At 41.3% G+C, this 16878-nt stretch overlaps 1 protein-coding gene across 1 annotated transcript in view; it reads right to left on the bottom strand.

The window, feature by feature from the left end:
• ankrd28b (ankyrin repeat domain 28b) overlaps positions 1–16663 on the bottom strand; it is a 215379-nt gene extending 198716 nt beyond the window's left edge. Inside the window, exon 1 of the mRNA XM_059972360.1 lies at positions 16473–16663. Coding sequence (XP_059828343.1) covers positions 16473–16499 — 27 coding nt within the window. The 5' untranslated portion in view covers positions 16500–16663. The remainder of the gene's footprint in view (positions 1–16472) is intronic.
• Between the last annotated feature and the right edge of the window lie 215 nt (positions 16664–16878).

Genomic DNA, 16878 nt, shown 5'->3' with positions numbered 1-16878 from the left:
CACAGTAAATTGTGGGCATGGAAGGCCTAGCCCATACATCTTTGGAATGTGGGAGGAGACCCACAGAGACATACAGACTCCTTACAGTCAGCAGCAGGAATTGAACCCCTACAGGTGATCACTGGAGCTGTGAAGTGGTGCACCAACCACTGCCTTCATGGTCTTATTTCATATACATTAGCTTTATATTGCTATTGGCTACTCCTATCAGCAATGAAGAATTTATGGCTTTTAAGTTAAAATTTATGACTTCAAAGTTTCAATCCAACTTTAGTTTACTGCCATTTATTGCTTTGACTATCAGCCTACAATTGTACTATCCAGTTCTACAAACTGAAGCAATCTTACAAATTTTTAATTCAAACAACTTCACAGAGTATCACTCAGCAAAAACTTGTTTGTTTTAACCTTAAAATGAGATACTAAAGCTTTTAGTACAAAGACGGATATGAACTTAGCTCCCAAAAGATCAGATCATATTTCTAAGAGTCAAATTCTTTAAGCCTCTCACCTAAAAGGCTGAAGAGATTGCTAGGTCACTGAGGTTGAGTCTGACCTTGGATCATCAGCCTCTATCTGCCCTCCTTCTGGCCTACACACTCCTTCTCTGATGGCATCACCTGACCCTCCTTTCACAAGAATCAGGGCATCCTGAAAACTGTTGGGAGAGTATTCTGTGGCAGCCGCTGGCATAACAAGCCAAAAAGGACAGAAAGGGCACTCAGCGGGCGATTACCAAATGATCAGACTGATTCCATTAGATACATGTATTTCACAGCTGCATACTGGGTTCTAAGTTAGCTTAAGTCATTGTTATACCGAATATTTTCAACTTTTTTCTGTTATTCTAAACAATCCAAACAGCAAGTAAATCAGGTACATTTGAAAAGTTTTAATTAAAGTGTGTGCTTGCATGCAGCATAATTTCCAAGCAGAGTAACTTGATACCACCAGCCAATAGATTTGTCATAACTTGTAAACATTTTCTAAGCCTCCTGGCCCTTCATCAGCTGTTACGTAAAGATGGCTAGAGCTAGTGCAGAGCCAGTTGATAAAGGCCAATGTCCATCTCATATTACTTGACATTTTATACAGCTCCTCATTCATTATGCAGCTATTGGTACATATATTCCAATGATTGCAAAGCACATTTGGAATTGATTTCAATACAAATCTGAATCTTTATTCCCTAGAACGTAGAAGATTGAGGGAGTTTTGATAGAGGCATACAAAATTATGAGGGATATAGATAGGGTAAACACTAGCAGGCTTTTTCCACTAAGGTTGGGTGAGACTAGAACTAGAGGTCATGGGTTACAGGTGAAAGGTGAAATGTTTAAGGGAAACATGAGGGAAAACATCTTCACTCGGAAGGTGGTGAGAGTATGGAACAAGCTGCCAGTGCAAGTCGTGGATGCGATTCTAATTTCAATGTTTAAGAGAAGTTTGGAGAGGTACATGGATGGGAGGGGTAAGGAGGGCTTTGGTCCAACAGACTAGATGGGTCGAAGGGCCTGTTTCTGTGCATTCTATGACTAAAAATCAATACTATAAAACTGACAAAATTAAGACTAACAGATGAAGATTTAAAAAGTTGGTTATTTTTCAAAGTTGAAATTTTAAGCATGTTTTCTTAGAGCTTAATCTGCAAGACAAGACACGAGCATTTTGTTCAAGTCCTTTATCACCACATTTATATGACATTTTAACACCAAAGTTCAGACATTATTTGGTGTTTATTATTACCTTATTGGATTTACTAGATAAATGGTAGATTAAGAAAGTTGTAACTTTCTAAAAATATTTTTAAATAATCTCTTTATTTAGCATTTTTCTCAAATTTGGTATCTCAAAGGCTTGCCCCTCTCTCCCTCCACCCCCAGCATGATGACTATTGTAACTCAGGGAAATACAGAACTGTTTAGGAACTGAGTCACTGACAGTAATTGACATTTCAAAAGGATGAGCAGACAGAGGCTGGCGGTGCAGTGGCTCCATTAATAAATGATTTCTACAGTAATGAAAGATAATACTCGCTCTGAGGTTCAGGATGAAGAATTACATGTTGAAAAGTGGATGGGAGTAATACAAAAGTTCTTCGTTAATCATGGGTGATTTTAATCCCATATTTTAAACAAATCCAGTTAACAACAGAAGCCTTGAAAGCAAGTTTGTGGAGTGCATTTGGCATCTGTTATGAGAGCAATATTTTGAGGAACCAATCGAAGAGCTGGTTATTTTAGATCTGGTGTTGTGCAATAAATGACCTCATAGCATATGATCCCATAGGAAAATGATCAGAATCGATTTCAAATTCAGTATGTGGGAGAAAGCTGGGGCTGAAACTAGTGTCTAAAAATAAATTAAGGCAATGGCAAAGATATGAATATACAGTTGATTAAAGCTTAAAAGGAGAATAGAAAAGGGGCAAGATGGTAGGTCAACAAATACAGACCTTTTAAAAAGATAATTAATAAATCTCTAATGAGAAAGAAAGGCTCTGAAAAAAGCAAACCAAGGAAGTATTGTATCAAACTCAAAGGGCAAACAACTATTAGATCACAAAAAACATGTGATGTCCTAATTTTTACTGTTATGCTGTATGTATTTCATTTTGGGCACTCCTGTAAGAGCAGCTGGTTTTCAGCTTGTTTGAGTTATTGTTGAAGAAAGAGATGAGGAGAAATGTGTGCCATCCAATTAGGATGGTCAAATTAAGGGTAGATTTCTCTGGTGAGGGACACTAAGGTTGGGTTTGGGGTTTCTGTTTGGTGGGAGATGTAGAGAGGAGACACTGGGAAGAACCAGTTGTAGCAAAACCAGTCCGTGGGAGACCTGCTTGCTCGAGATGGATTGCAAGCGTCATTCGGAAGGTTGTGTGGGCATCACGCTGACTGAGGGCCCTGCGCGTGAGTGACAGAGAAGCTCAACATAAGCTCCAACTTGTGCAACTTGTGCACATTTGACTGTTTAGTTAGAATGGGCTGTTTTAGTTTTTCTTTACTAACCCTTTAGTTAAGTTTCATAAATATAATCCCTTAATCATATGCAATGTACTGTCTGTTGTTTCACGGCACTAATTTGTAACAGGGTCGCAAATTACACAGCGTCCACACAAACTGGGGTTTGGGGTGGGATTGAGCCGTCTCAATCTCATGAGTTTGGTGGGACTTGAGTGTCATCCCTAGACTTGCGCAGCCAAGGAAACCAGGGTGTTCATAGTGGGGGTATCGTCAAGGATCAATTTCATTGGATGCTGTGTGATTGCCCTGAGCATTGATCCAGTGGGTTGTGTGTTTAAGTCTGTGTTAAACTGTCGTTTGGTAAAGTGACTACGATACCTGATTACGGATGCCGCAGGGGTGGAGCAGAGGTTTGATAAAATATTGGGCAAAGACTTTGTTCTAGTTCAGACTAGCGCTGACGTAATGGCAGTGAAACTGCCTGGTACTATTAGGGCCCCGGGGGGGGGCCTTGGTCTGTCCATACTTTCTGGGATGACGGGAGTGTAGGTGGGCAGGCCGAATCGCAAGCTGTGTCTCCCATAGCTGGGGGCGGAGACTTCAAAGACAGGTTACTCTTGCTTTTGCGGAGCAAGGGGAAGGAGTGGTCAGATTTGAATTTCCCGGCAAGGAGTGAAAATTCTGAGTTAGTATCAGCCTTAACTCTCTGGCAAATAAATGGCCCAGTGCACAGGCTCAAGGTTCTAGCCATCGAGAAATGAGAATGTTTTCATGGGTGAAGCCCACCCCTGAGGGGGAAGAGGAGTATGAGACTTGGGCGGAGCAGACCTCTCAATTGCTGGATGAGTAGATGTGCTCTGATGATGTAACAAGACAGCAATTGGTTAAAAGCTAATGGAGTGAGATCCATAAAGACACAGAACCTCTTTGATACCTCTGCTGGTTACATGCTAGCGCTAGAAAACTTTTGGCGCGATGGGAAGCCCAATGGAGCTTATGAAGGGGTCTCAGAACATGTTTCAGTTGAAGGGGGAGAAACTTTCCACCTCCGTTTCTCCAGACAGCCACGAAACAAGAAAAACATGGAACCCTTTCAAAGAAAAACATCAACTATACATAACCACAAAAAAAACAAATCACAACATGAAAGATGAGGCAAAAACACAGAATATAAAACCATAAAGCTGAAAGAGTCCAGATGAACTTCTGTCTAATCCATAAACCACAGGCCTAGAGCTCTGGTATCATCCTCTGACAGCAATTGAGGAAGAGAGTACAAGAGACCATCACATGCAGACATCTTCTCTGGCAGCAGTAAGCGAGGTGCTGGTAAATGGCACTGAAAGCCCAGTCTCCCTCTGCACCTGCCTCAATGTTTTAATCTTCCTTGACATTTTAATGGGCGATGCAGCAAGAAATGGTGTAAATTGTTGGCTCGCTGCCCATCTCTAAGATTCGAAGCCTCAAAGACTCTCGCCTCCTGGAATGTTCTCAGAGACAGCAAAGCACCAGATCACTCAATCAATCTTCAAACTGCAGATCACAGGGTCTAACAGTACCAGAAGCACATTCAAAATAAAAAGATGTAAAAGAAGTGAAAGAAGAGTTTCATGGACTCTGGAAGATGTCGCCCAAAGTTATGTTGCTCACTGGCACCATCTTGACCGGAGTTGTCTGAGATGAGTTTGCACATTTTTTCTATGGCTGTATAGGCTTCCTCTACACGCTGTTGTGATGGATACTTGCTTCTTGTCTCATGTTTGCTAAGCTTGCTTTCTTTCGTAAGAATCAGATTTCCAACTAACAGTTTGTTCAGCTTCTAGTCATAAAAGTCAGTCTTCAGTTCTTAAAATGTGAATGGCAAGCAGCAATCAGTTTAAAGTTAAAAAGCACTCTCTAGAGAACAGCTTTGCAAACAAGCTCTGTAGATAGTCGATACGCTATCTGTGAAAGCAGGTATAAGACAATGAGTTGTTGAATTTTGTGTTGTCACAAAGCAAAACTGACTCTTTAAGTTGCTTAGTTCAAGGAAGCTTGCAGAACAGATAGATAATATCATTTAGCATATCAATAACAGATGTGTATTTAACTGCAACATCCATGTGCTTGAGGAAGTTAGCTTTAAAGCATTTATTGCTGAGGTACCTGAGGTCTATGTTTCCAAAGATTGTTTTTAGACTACTTTGTGTTAAAAGGATATCGAATGAAACATCATATGCATGTGAAGTCACCCAGTGGAAGAGGAAGAGTATAAATGTAGAGAGCAACTCAGGTTTACTAGCAATGGGATAAAGAACAACAACAAACAAAAAGGAAGAAACATGGGGTGAATCTGTGGCGGACAATTTGTTTGTCTGCAATTCTTTGGTTTGTCTTTTTAGGTTATAGGAATTGTACCTCTGTTTTCGAAATCCTTAATACTTTGTGCTTTGCATTTCAGAAATGATTTGTAATTTAGAAATGTTTAAAACAGAAATGTTCAGTGAGTTTTAAATGTGTTTTTAGTGTGTGGATTTAAACATGTATCACTGAAAATAAATGAACTGTGTTTTAAACTACTTTTTAAGTTGGAAGCATCTTCTTCTTGGTAGGAAGATGGGACCCATCACTCAAATAGCAGATTTTTAAAAATCAAAATATACTCTATTCAAAAATAATATTATAAAAAGTAAGCCATTCAATGACTTTCAGTCCTTTACAAATGTTTCCATTACAGTCTTTACATTTCCACACATTTGCCACCCAGGTGACACTCTGTTACTTCATATTTACATACACTTGTTCAGGGGTATACAGCCCACCCCCCAACCCCTCAACTCCCAAGTTTGAGTATGTCCCTCAGCACGTACTCCTGCAGCCGAGTATGTGCTAGTCGGCAACATTCCCCCACGGACATCTCCATGTACTGGAAGACCATCAAGTTTTGGGCCAACCAAAGAGCGCCTTTCACCAAGTTGATGATCTGCCAGCAGCACCGGATGTTGGTCTCAGTGTGCGTCCCCGGGAACAGCCCGTAGATCAGAGAGTCCTCTGTTACGCAGCTGCTGGGGATGAACCTTGACACTGTCCCTACCATCTTCCTCCACACCTTCTCCGCGAACCCACAGTGTGCAAAGAGGTGGGTCACTGACTCCTCCTCACCGCAGTCCTCCCGTGAGCAGAGAGGTGTGGAGATGACATTCCGGGCATACAGGAGGGATGGGACTGGGAGGGCCCCTCTCACCGCCAGCCAGGTGACGTCTTGGTGCCTGTTGGTGAGGTCTGGCGATGAGGCATTTTTCCAGATGAATTGGACGGTCTGCTCAGGGAACCACCCCACTGTGTCCATCATGACCTTCTCCCGCAGTGCCTGCAGGACCTTACGTGTTGACCACTGCCTGATGGCCCTGTGGTCAAAGGCGTTGACCAGATATTGGCAGCTGAACTCACCATGGAGAATAAACAGAGAAGTAAATTAGCCTTTGAAGATTGGATAGATATCATATTATCTCCTTTTAGTGAAAGCAGTCATAAATAATCATGTCCCATAAGGCTTAAGATCTTTATGTGAGTTTAGAATTTGGTGGTCAGTAAACCTAATACCATCACACCATGCCCTCCTCTCACACCTTAAAGATTTGCACAAGATAGGTTAATTGGCTGCTATTAGTAGAAACCAGAGAATAATTAATCCAATCACCTTAAAAGAAATTCCTGTAACAATACATACAGCAAAAGTCAGTGGAAATTCTAGATTCAAACTTATTTAGCATGTGTACATTGAAGCATACAGTGAAATGCTGTACATCATTTGCGTTTATAATCAACACATCCGAGAATGTGATGGGGTAATCTGCAAGTGTCACCACACATTCCAGCACAATCCTCAACAGAACAAAGAACACAAAAAGCAACAGAACAACAACAAAACAACCCTCGTTCCTCCTTCTCACCCAGGCATATGCATAATCCTCCAATCCCTGGAAAGGCCATCTTCAGCATCCAACGTCCAGTGGGCTCTCAGACTTAGAGACATTGAGCTTCAACTTCCCCAGCACAATCACAGATTTATAGACTTGGGGCCTCCACTTCTAGATTTCCAATTCAACCTCCCAATCACCTTGAACTCCAGTCTCACTGATGACAGGACCCCAAAAAACATGCATCAAACTATGTTTCCAACTGATTTGCAAACCCAGAGGGTCATCAAACCTCATTCCTCCTGCACAGTCCTCTGACTCCAGAGCCCACCCTTCAACAACTCACTGACCCGGGTGTGGAGGGAGTTCACCAGCCCACACTTGGGCTGCCCTGCCAGACAGACATCCCTCCATGCATGATCGATGTCTGCATTGCTGGTCTTCAAACGCAGAGTGGAGGCTTTGACTCCGTCCGGCCTGATCTCTAATTCTCCCACATCCCTGTCCCTAAACCCTTGACCTCATCCAAGACCACAGCCTGGCACCATTTTGGATGCCCCATTATGATCAAATGGTAAACAAAGAAAAATGTACCAGATAATTAATTACCAGTGGCATAAGGCTAGAAAAATCATAGCTGAAATAATCCATTTCAATGTGAGAGGTCACTACTGTGAAAAAAAAAAGTAAAAATAAAAAAAATTATATCATAAATGGAAATTTTTATCAGACAACATTTGTAAGAATTGCCAAATATTACTTTAACCTAAAATTGACTGTGGAATAATCGTATCTCTATTAACAGGATAAAATACTCTCATTAACCATCTCTTGAAGGCACTAATTCAGTGTGCCATGGAAGTGACTTTGTCATCAGAATTGCTATTTTTCTTGATGTATCACAGACAGCAAATACTAAGCAATTTTTATTTGAAGTGCATGACAGCAAGAAGATCAATTCTCATCCATTCGTATCCCTATTTTTCTATTATATTTGCCATCATTGTACTGCAAAATTGCAACTTTATAATTGTACATTTCCTGAGAATATTTCAGTCTAATGGAACTCTACTTACTTGATGTATAATTTTAGTGAAATGTCAGCGATACTTCAGAGCCCACAGAAAATGTTTTTAGAGTAATGAAAACCTATTACTGAGGTTGCAATGCCTTTGTGGGCAGGTTTCTTCAATGTGACATGCAAGTATTGCTGCTGTTCCACTAAATGAAAAACACCAGTCACTCTGCACAAACACAACATAAAGGAATCCAAGCAAGCCATTACTTTCTCCCTCTGGTTCAGGTTGCAAGCTGAAGCCCGTTCAGAAAATGTAGACTGATTGCAGCCAACTACAAGGATTAATTCTGATTTATGATCATTATATATCCTCCTAATAAGTGGAGCTGTCCACAGCAGGAAATAAAAGTATCTACAAATTAATGGGTTAAGGTACATCCAAACTCATTTTCGTACATAAAATTATCCTTAGGGAATCACAGGAAAAGCTTTTCCAAAAAAAAACATTATATTTAATACAACTTTATAAGAATATACTGTAAATGACATAACTCAATCACCAAAATCTATGAACTAACTTACTGCTAGCTGGAGTCTTCGCTTGCAACCAAGTCACTAGCGCTATAGCATCTTGAAAAATCTCATGAACTGATAGGATTTACTCAAGCAAATTTTTCACCATTTGGAGCAATGCATATTCTAGGAATTAACTGAAAGACACTTAATAAAAGCACACTCTTTAGTTTCATCCCAAGAGATACTTAAAAACACTACCAAATCTGTAATTATTTGAGCTTTGCATTATACATATTTATTGTTCTTACAAAGAAGTGTTCACCTAGGGATTAATGTAGAAGTATATGCCAATAGCTGCACCAGGCATACCTAAAAATGAGGTGCCAACATTGTAAACCTGCAACATCAAACCCAGCATGCAATACACAAAGCAAATGAATCCCACAACAAATGAAAACAAAGCATTATGTCCTGCAAAGCTGATGACAAGCAACAAATGGGAAGTGGTGGCTCCAAGAACCTTGTGAAACCTCAGCATGCAAATATAGAAGAAAAAAAGTATATGGTCAGAAAAGCAAAAAAGGTGTACCCTATTTTCTAATCGGAGAAAATTCAGAAATCAGAAGTCAAAAGGGACTCAGCAGTCCTCATGCAGGATTCCCTACAGGTTAACTTACAGGCAGAGTCCTTAGTAAGTAAAGCAAATGCAATAATAGCAACATTTTGAGGAATAGAATACAAAATCAAGGATGTAAATGCTGAGGCCCACACTTAAGAGTATTGTGAGCAGTCTTGGCGCCTTATCTAAGAGAAGTTTTACTGGCATTGGAGGGAATCCAGAGGAGGTTCATGATGATTCTGAGAATGACAGGGTTAACGTATGACAAGTGTTTGAGGGCTGCACTCACTGGAATTTAGGAGAATCGGGGTGGGGGGGGGGATCTCACTGAAATCTATCTAATTTTGATGAGCCTACACAGAGTGAATGCAGAGAGGACACAGTGGGGGAGTCTAGGACCAGAGATTAGGAGGAATTTATTTAGCCATAGGGCAATGAATCTATGGAATTTATTGCCATAGATGGCTGTGGAGGCCAAGTCACTGGGTGTATTTAAATTTAACACTAATAGGCTCTTGATTAGTAAGGGCATCAAAGGTTATAGGGAAAAGGCAAGAAAATGGGGTTGAGAGGAATAAAAAATCTGTCAAGATGGAATGATACAGCAGACTCATTGGGCCGAATGGCCTAATTTGCTCCCATGTCTTATGGTCTTAAAATGCTTAAGTAGCAACAACTCATCGCCTGACACCCCGAAGTATTTGCAACATCTGCAGAGCTCATGTCAGAATAGTTTTTGCTCGCTTGATATCTAAACATAGAAGCACCAGACTTGATTGATTTCCCATCCACCAAGTTAAGCATTTATATTGTACGTTAGCTAAAACTTTGACAAACTTCAACAGACGCACAGTGGAGAGTATCCACTGGATTAGTTGCATCACAATCTTGTACGGAAACACCCATGTCCAGGAAAAGCTCTCCCCACCACTAAGTAAATCTACAAGGAGCATTGCCACAAGAAAGCAGCATCCATCATCAAGGACCCCTATCATCCAGGTCTTCCCCTCATCTCGCTGCTGCCTTTGAGATAGGTCCCACATCACTAGGTTCTTGAACATTCATCATCCTTCAGCCATTAGGCTCCTGAACCAGCATAGATAACTTCATTCACCTCAACACTGAATTGATTCCACAACCCATGGACTCACTTTTAAGTACACTAACTGCATCTTCCCAGTATTATTTATTTATTTTTCTGTATTTACATAGTATGTCTTCTTTTGCACATTGGTTGGTTGTCCACCTTTTTTCATTGATTCTAATGTATTCCTTCGTACCTACTGTGAATGCCTGCAAGAAAATGAATCTCAGGGAAGTACACAGTGACGTATACCTAGTTTGAAAAAAAATTTATTTTGTATTTTTATATATTGCTCAAGCATCACATCACCCTTCTAATGTTTCCCATCAGGAATGCTCCAACAGTATTCCACAAAATTGTGTCCTCTGGCATAATGGGCATCAATCATACAAGAGCAAAATTCTCCTCTTCGTCACATCCAAGTATGTTATTCTTTCTTCACTGCCACTAGACCCGAATCCTGGAACTCCCTATCCAACAGACTTAATATAGATACAAGAGATTGTAACTGCTGGAATCTTGAGCAACAAACAGAAGCTAAGTAACTCAGTAGATCAAGTAGCATCGGTGGGTAGGGGGAAGGAATGTAACTCCACCCGGGGGGGGGGGGGGCACAGAGGTTAACTGCTTTTCATAGACAATGAAAGACAGACAGTAAATGCTGGGCTTGGCAGGAAAGTCCTAACCATGGAAGTGAAGATACTACTGGTTTACTTTTCTATGAATAGCTCTCATTTATATAGCACTTTCAATGGTGCACAATATGCTAAGATACTTCATTGGAAACAAACAAAAAACACTAGGAATGGTCAGATCAGGCAGCATCTATGGAATGGCAACATTTCAAGTTGATTACCTTTCACCTAATTAATATTTCCTGTTTTTATTTAAATTTCTAGCAAAGAAGATTTGATCAAGAAGCAGTTAATTTGTTTATGTAATAAGAATAATTCTCAGGTAGGTGCAAAGACAATAGACCACTGAGGAAGGTCCTGACGAAGGGTTTCGGCCCGAAACGTAGACAGTGCTTCTCCCTATAGATGCTGCCTGGCCTGCTGTGTTCCACCAGCTTTTTGTGTGTGTTGTTTGAATTTCCAGCATCTACAGATTTCCTCATGTGAGACCACTGAGGATTTTGGCAGCTAAAAGCAAAGCCAGCAGTGAAACCATTCATTTCAAGGATGACAAATAACCCAGAATTACTTTAATGGATTACATTAATAAGATGACAAGGATAGAGGAAAGAAAAGGCAACTGTATTTTTTTCACACAATATTGAGAATTTAAAAACTGACCATGCTGGACTATGAATGAATGCACATCAATAAACACAAGGACCGTTCAACCCTTTGAGCCCATCTCCCTATTCATCAGAGTCACAGCTGATAATCTGTCTCAGTGTCACTTTCCAGAAAAAGTCCCGCATCCTTCCTTTTCCTTAATGGTAAGAAATCTTTCAAATTATTTTTCATGAGCGTACTGACAGTACAAATGAAATAAGTGTCAATGAGCCTGCCTGAGCTCAGTCTATTGCTCCCTACTGCCCAGTGAAAGCATGTACAGGTGGAGTACTGCCTGATCATCAAAATTCCTCACTCGCCTCTTCTCACTGCTAGCATCAGACAGGAGGTAGAGAAATCAGAAGTTCCACATCATCAGGCTCTTAAACTTACTTGCAAAACCTTATCTCTACCTCAGCAACAAAACACCTAGGACCACCTCTTACACTAACAAGTTCTTGCCTCTGTGTATTTTTTTGCATTAATGTCTTGATTTGCACCATTTTCTTTAGTTTTGTATAATTTATAGATACTTAATGTAGTGCATGTTGACTGTGTCCACATTCATATGATGTTGATGCAAGTAAGTTTCTCATTGTACCTATACTTCACCATAATTGTGCGTATGACAATAAACTTGACCTGACCTTCTGCAGATATTCAGGGTGGTGTATTTGATCCTGAGGGAAGAACACTCAGTCAGTCCTTTTTGATCCAGGATTACTTACTTCCACACAAAAGATTCTGCAGAAGCTGGAAATCTTGACCAATACACACAAAATGCAGGAGAAACTCTGCAAGTCAGGCAGCATCTATGGCAATAAATAAATAGTTGATGTTTTGAGTCTTGACCCAAAATGTCTACTGTTTATTCCCTTCCATTTATGCCGCCAAAACTGCTAAGTTCCTCCAACTTTTTCTGTGTTACACATTTCTACTATATTTTTATTGGTTTTAAGGCAACTAATGAGGCCAGGGTACACCACTGTTGTGTCATCAGAGAACATGATGATTTGGTTTGAGCTGGATCCAGCAGTACAGTCATGTTAGCAGCATGAACAACAGAGGGCTGAGCAAGCAACCCTAGGGGATGACGGCGCTCAGCATGATGGAGCGAGAGGTTCACAGGAAACATCTCATTCCAGCTTGACGCCAGCTAGATGGCTACGAGAACATGGGACGTTGGATGCATGTTTTGAAATCCTCATAGACCTTGTGTACACATCAGTATATGACAGTAAATAGTTGGGCTTATTATTATTATTATTGCTGTTTATATGTCTTTTATATTATCTGTTTGCTAAACTCCTCCTCTGATTTGTATATTCTTTATTTGAAAATCAATAAAAAGATTGAAAATGAAATAGTTGGGCTGATTGACATTGGCTTCACTCCGCTTATATTCCTCCTGTCATTTGTGAGTGAACTCTGGATATTCAGTGATAATAAACTGTAAATACTGTGTGTAGTTTTCAATTGACAATTACCATGGTATGAGAATTTTTTAAAAAGATTATTGCTACATTAGATGGGTGGTCTCAAAAATGTTCATGCCTGCCATGAATATTGCACAGATGGAATAAGCAGTGAATTTAATGCTTACTCAGGCCATCTTGTGGGCTCCCAAATGAGCCCTGAGGTTCTCAATACCATCCAGAATGCTCTTTCTTCACTTTGAGCAGTCATGGACCCAAGGCTCCTGGGAGTCTGTGAGAAATGTTATGTTGAGACATTGAGTACACTCTTCAGTCTCTTCCACTGTCCACCTGGTAATTCAGATAATAAATTGTATCCATTCTGGGAGCCTGCTATCAGACATGCAAACAACACTGTCTGCATATTGTAGCTGCTTAAGTGTAGCTGGGATTTCAATACTCAAGGTATTGACCTGGAAGAAGATGCTAAAGTTAGGTCACTTATTTTTTGAGAATTTACAGGAGTTCAATTTCAATTGGTGAGGATGGCTGCCAAATATAACAGTGGGGTATAGATCAGTTAAAAATAAGAGCAGAGAAATGGTAGATGTTGTTTAATCCAGCCAAGTTTAAGGTGATGCATTTTAGGAAGTCAAATGCAAGGTTTATGGTTACTGTAAATTATACAATAAATGGCAGGAGCTTTACAAGCACTGATGTGCAGGGGAACCTTGGGTACTAGTTCACAACTCCCCAAAAGTAACAACACAAGTGAACAGGGTGGAAAAGACAGCTGAGGCACTGAGTATTAAAGTTGACTTGTTACATTGCACCTCTATAAAACTTTATTAAGGCCCTAGTTGGAGTATTGGGTCCAGTTCTGATGGTTAAATTACAGGAAGGATGCAGAGGTAAAGAGGGTACCAATTTCACTGGGGGTTGCCTGGATTTGAGAGTATTACCAGTAAAGAAAGGTTGGACAAACCTGAATTGTTTCCACTAATGTGCAGGACTGATAAAATTATGAAAGGCATAGATTCTCAGAATCTTTTTTTCCCCCAGGGTTGAAGTTTCAAACACCAGAGGACATAGCTTTAAGAGGGGAAATCCTTTCACGATTTCAAGCAAGTTATTTTTTTAATTACACATTGTTAGGGGAAGTGGTAGAAATACAATAATACTGTTTTAAAACATACAAATAGAAAGATAATGGAGCTGGAGCAAGCAGATGGGATTAGTTTAGGATGGTATCGTAGTCAGCATAGGCATGGTATTGAAGGCAGTGGGGAATTGCCTTCACAAAAGATGGCTCTCAAGTTACCAGAAGTGGTCTAGGGTTTCACCATGAACCTTTACAAAGTTTGGAACCTACCTAGAATTGTCCTGAACTTCATAAAGCTTCCTGCCAACAGCAACAGACCAAATTGCTGCTCCACTTAAATTATGCTTGAATCTAGACTAGAAGATTGATAATTTTGGACTTTATTAAAAGAAGGATGAAGTAGAACTTGACTGCATCATTACATAAATGGAAAGTGATCATCTTCAAATGGCCTGCCAAACAGCCTATAAGAAATAATCAGCAACAGTGATAAAACCTTAGGGACATTAGAGATAACAGTACAGAACCAAGGACCAGGAACCAGGATGAGAAGCCACTTTCTGACCAAGATTGAGTGCCAAGTAAACTGAGTGACTGTACTCATACTCAACTGAACAATGCTGGAGGAGAACAGTGATAACTGTACATATCACAGAAAACACCATGAGTAACTTTGACAAGAATTGACTTAATAGTGTAACAAAATTGGAAATGCCATTGGCAGGATTCTAGTAACTCGTGCCAGAATGGATAAACTTTAATTTGCATGACTACAACATATTCACAAAAGTGGCTGAAAGGGAAATGACTGTTTGGCTTGGAAAACTTTTTCTCGAGGAAAGAAATAAAATGAAAATTGGAATTCTACCTAAGGAGAGAGAACAATCAGCAATATCAACACTGTCATTATCAATGTCCATAATATTGTATGGTCATTAAAAAGTACCCGGACTCTGGACTAGCACCTGAATCACCAAAGCATAAAAAGCTACAGATTCTGGTGTTGCATGATGCTACCGGTTCACAACTCCAAACACTGGGCGTTCAGTCTCAATCTCTGGCACTGTGTGCATGCGTGTGTGTGTTCGTGTTCTCCATGTGACCTAGTGGGTTTCCTTCCACACCCCAACTAAGTGCAGATGGGCTTTTTCATCTGTCAGTTGCTCACTAGTATGACATGTAGGTTAGCAGCAGAATCGGGTGAGATGATGACAACGTGGGAGAGCAGAAATGGGTGGTCTGAGAGTTGGCACCAACCCAGTGAGTCAAAGGGTCTCTTTCTGCTCCATATCTCTCTATGATAATGACTAAGTACAGGTAAATGGGCATGGACACAACATCATCACCAACAAACTCCCAAGTCACACATGACCCTGACCTGGAAACTCCTGATTTTCTGGTAATCTTTTATTAATTATCTAAAAGATCCACTGCTTTGCTAATGGAACTTGGGATCAATCTTACATACCATAACTGCACTTCTCCTTGCCCTCCTCAGTTCCAAATAAAACAATTAATCAAGACTTCAAACACATACACTTTGCCAGCTAACCTATTCATAAATTTCCTTCAAATTCTCTCCGTAACATAGTGAACGCAAATGTTGACAATACCACTCAAATACTTTATTACATTCCACAATGAACTCCCACCTCAAATATCTCTCACATCTTAACATTTACCCCTCGGATCTGCCAACTTTTCAGATCAATAAATATGAAGTCCTTCTACTCCCATACGTCATTCACTGCGCATTCTTTTGTTTGTTGTCTTCAGTTATGCCAAAGGAACAAACAGATCAAGACCAGTACAACTACAGAGCAAGACTGGTAAAAGATTCGACGTGCAAAGACTGACAGATCTGGGTATACCTCCTTCAGAGAGCAAGTCTATGATAAAACTACAGTCAATCTATGACTGTTGACACCATTCTAAATGAATCACGTTTCAATTTTTTTCTCTCTAGTTCGGTATGGATCGTCACAGATGTGTATGAACTATTACCGATGAAGACAGGCACAGACCAATAACATTTGAAACAAGTGATGTAGAAAGGGCAGTGTAGTTCGTTATTTACCACCTGCTGCAAACTCCACTCTCGCGGAAACACCTCTGTCAAATCCACGGCTCAGCAAATGCCCAGTCCGACATGGATCAGTGCCCAAAGCCCAGGCAACGTGTCCGTGACCACCCAACACTAACACACCCAAGCATAATCCCTCCGACAGAAACACACCTGCACATTCCCCCGCCATACACATTCCAACCCTTCGATCCGTCGGAACTCATCGCCCGCCTTCTAACCGACGAAGTTCAGACGAGGTTGGTAAGGAACAGAGTCACGCACCCCCGGGTCCTGATAACACAGGGGCCAAGGTGATCGTCACCGTATCGGGGCCATTAGTTGTTCGAGCCCGATCCCAGTGAACCAGACGAGGCTGGGGGAAAGCCATTTCCCGAGGGAGGCCGGGCCGACCATTCGCCAACCCCCAGCCCCTACACTCGGCGCCGGGCACCGAACCCCAGGCCCAAGCAGCAGCCCTGTTACAAGGTGCGCGGTGCGGCGTGAGGCTCACCTGGTCTCGGAGCTTGAGGAAAACCATAGCCCCCGGTGGCGCGCTCAGTACGGAAGGGAGCAGCGCGGCGAGCGGACCACGGACGGAAGCCGCCCTCGGTTTAACACCAACCCAGCGGCCACTCCAAACCCCAAACTCACAACATTACCGCCAGCCACACCACGCAACAAAGCACGGCACCATTGGCCACGGTCACCGAGTTTGCGTAAAGCACCGCCCTCAGCGATTGGATGCGAGGCGGGGCAAACGTCAGGCTTGACCGCGACCCTTCACCCGGCCCTCCCCCATGAAAAGGGAGGCGGAGGGCGGGAGGGAGAGAGGCATAGGGGAGGGTGAGGAAGGTGGAAGAGGTTAAAGTCTATGTCGAGGGGCAAGAAGGTATCAAGGGAAAGAGGAAGTACGGGGA

This window comes from Hypanus sabinus, chromosome 6 (genome assembly GCF_030144855.1).
Source record: "Hypanus sabinus isolate sHypSab1 chromosome 6, sHypSab1.hap1, whole genome shotgun sequence".
Classification (NCBI taxonomy): Eukaryota; Metazoa; Chordata; class Chondrichthyes; order Myliobatiformes; family Dasyatidae; genus Hypanus; species Hypanus sabinus.
The sequence above is the reverse complement of the archived record's forward strand: the minus strand, read 5'-3'. Positions and strand labels throughout refer to the sequence as shown.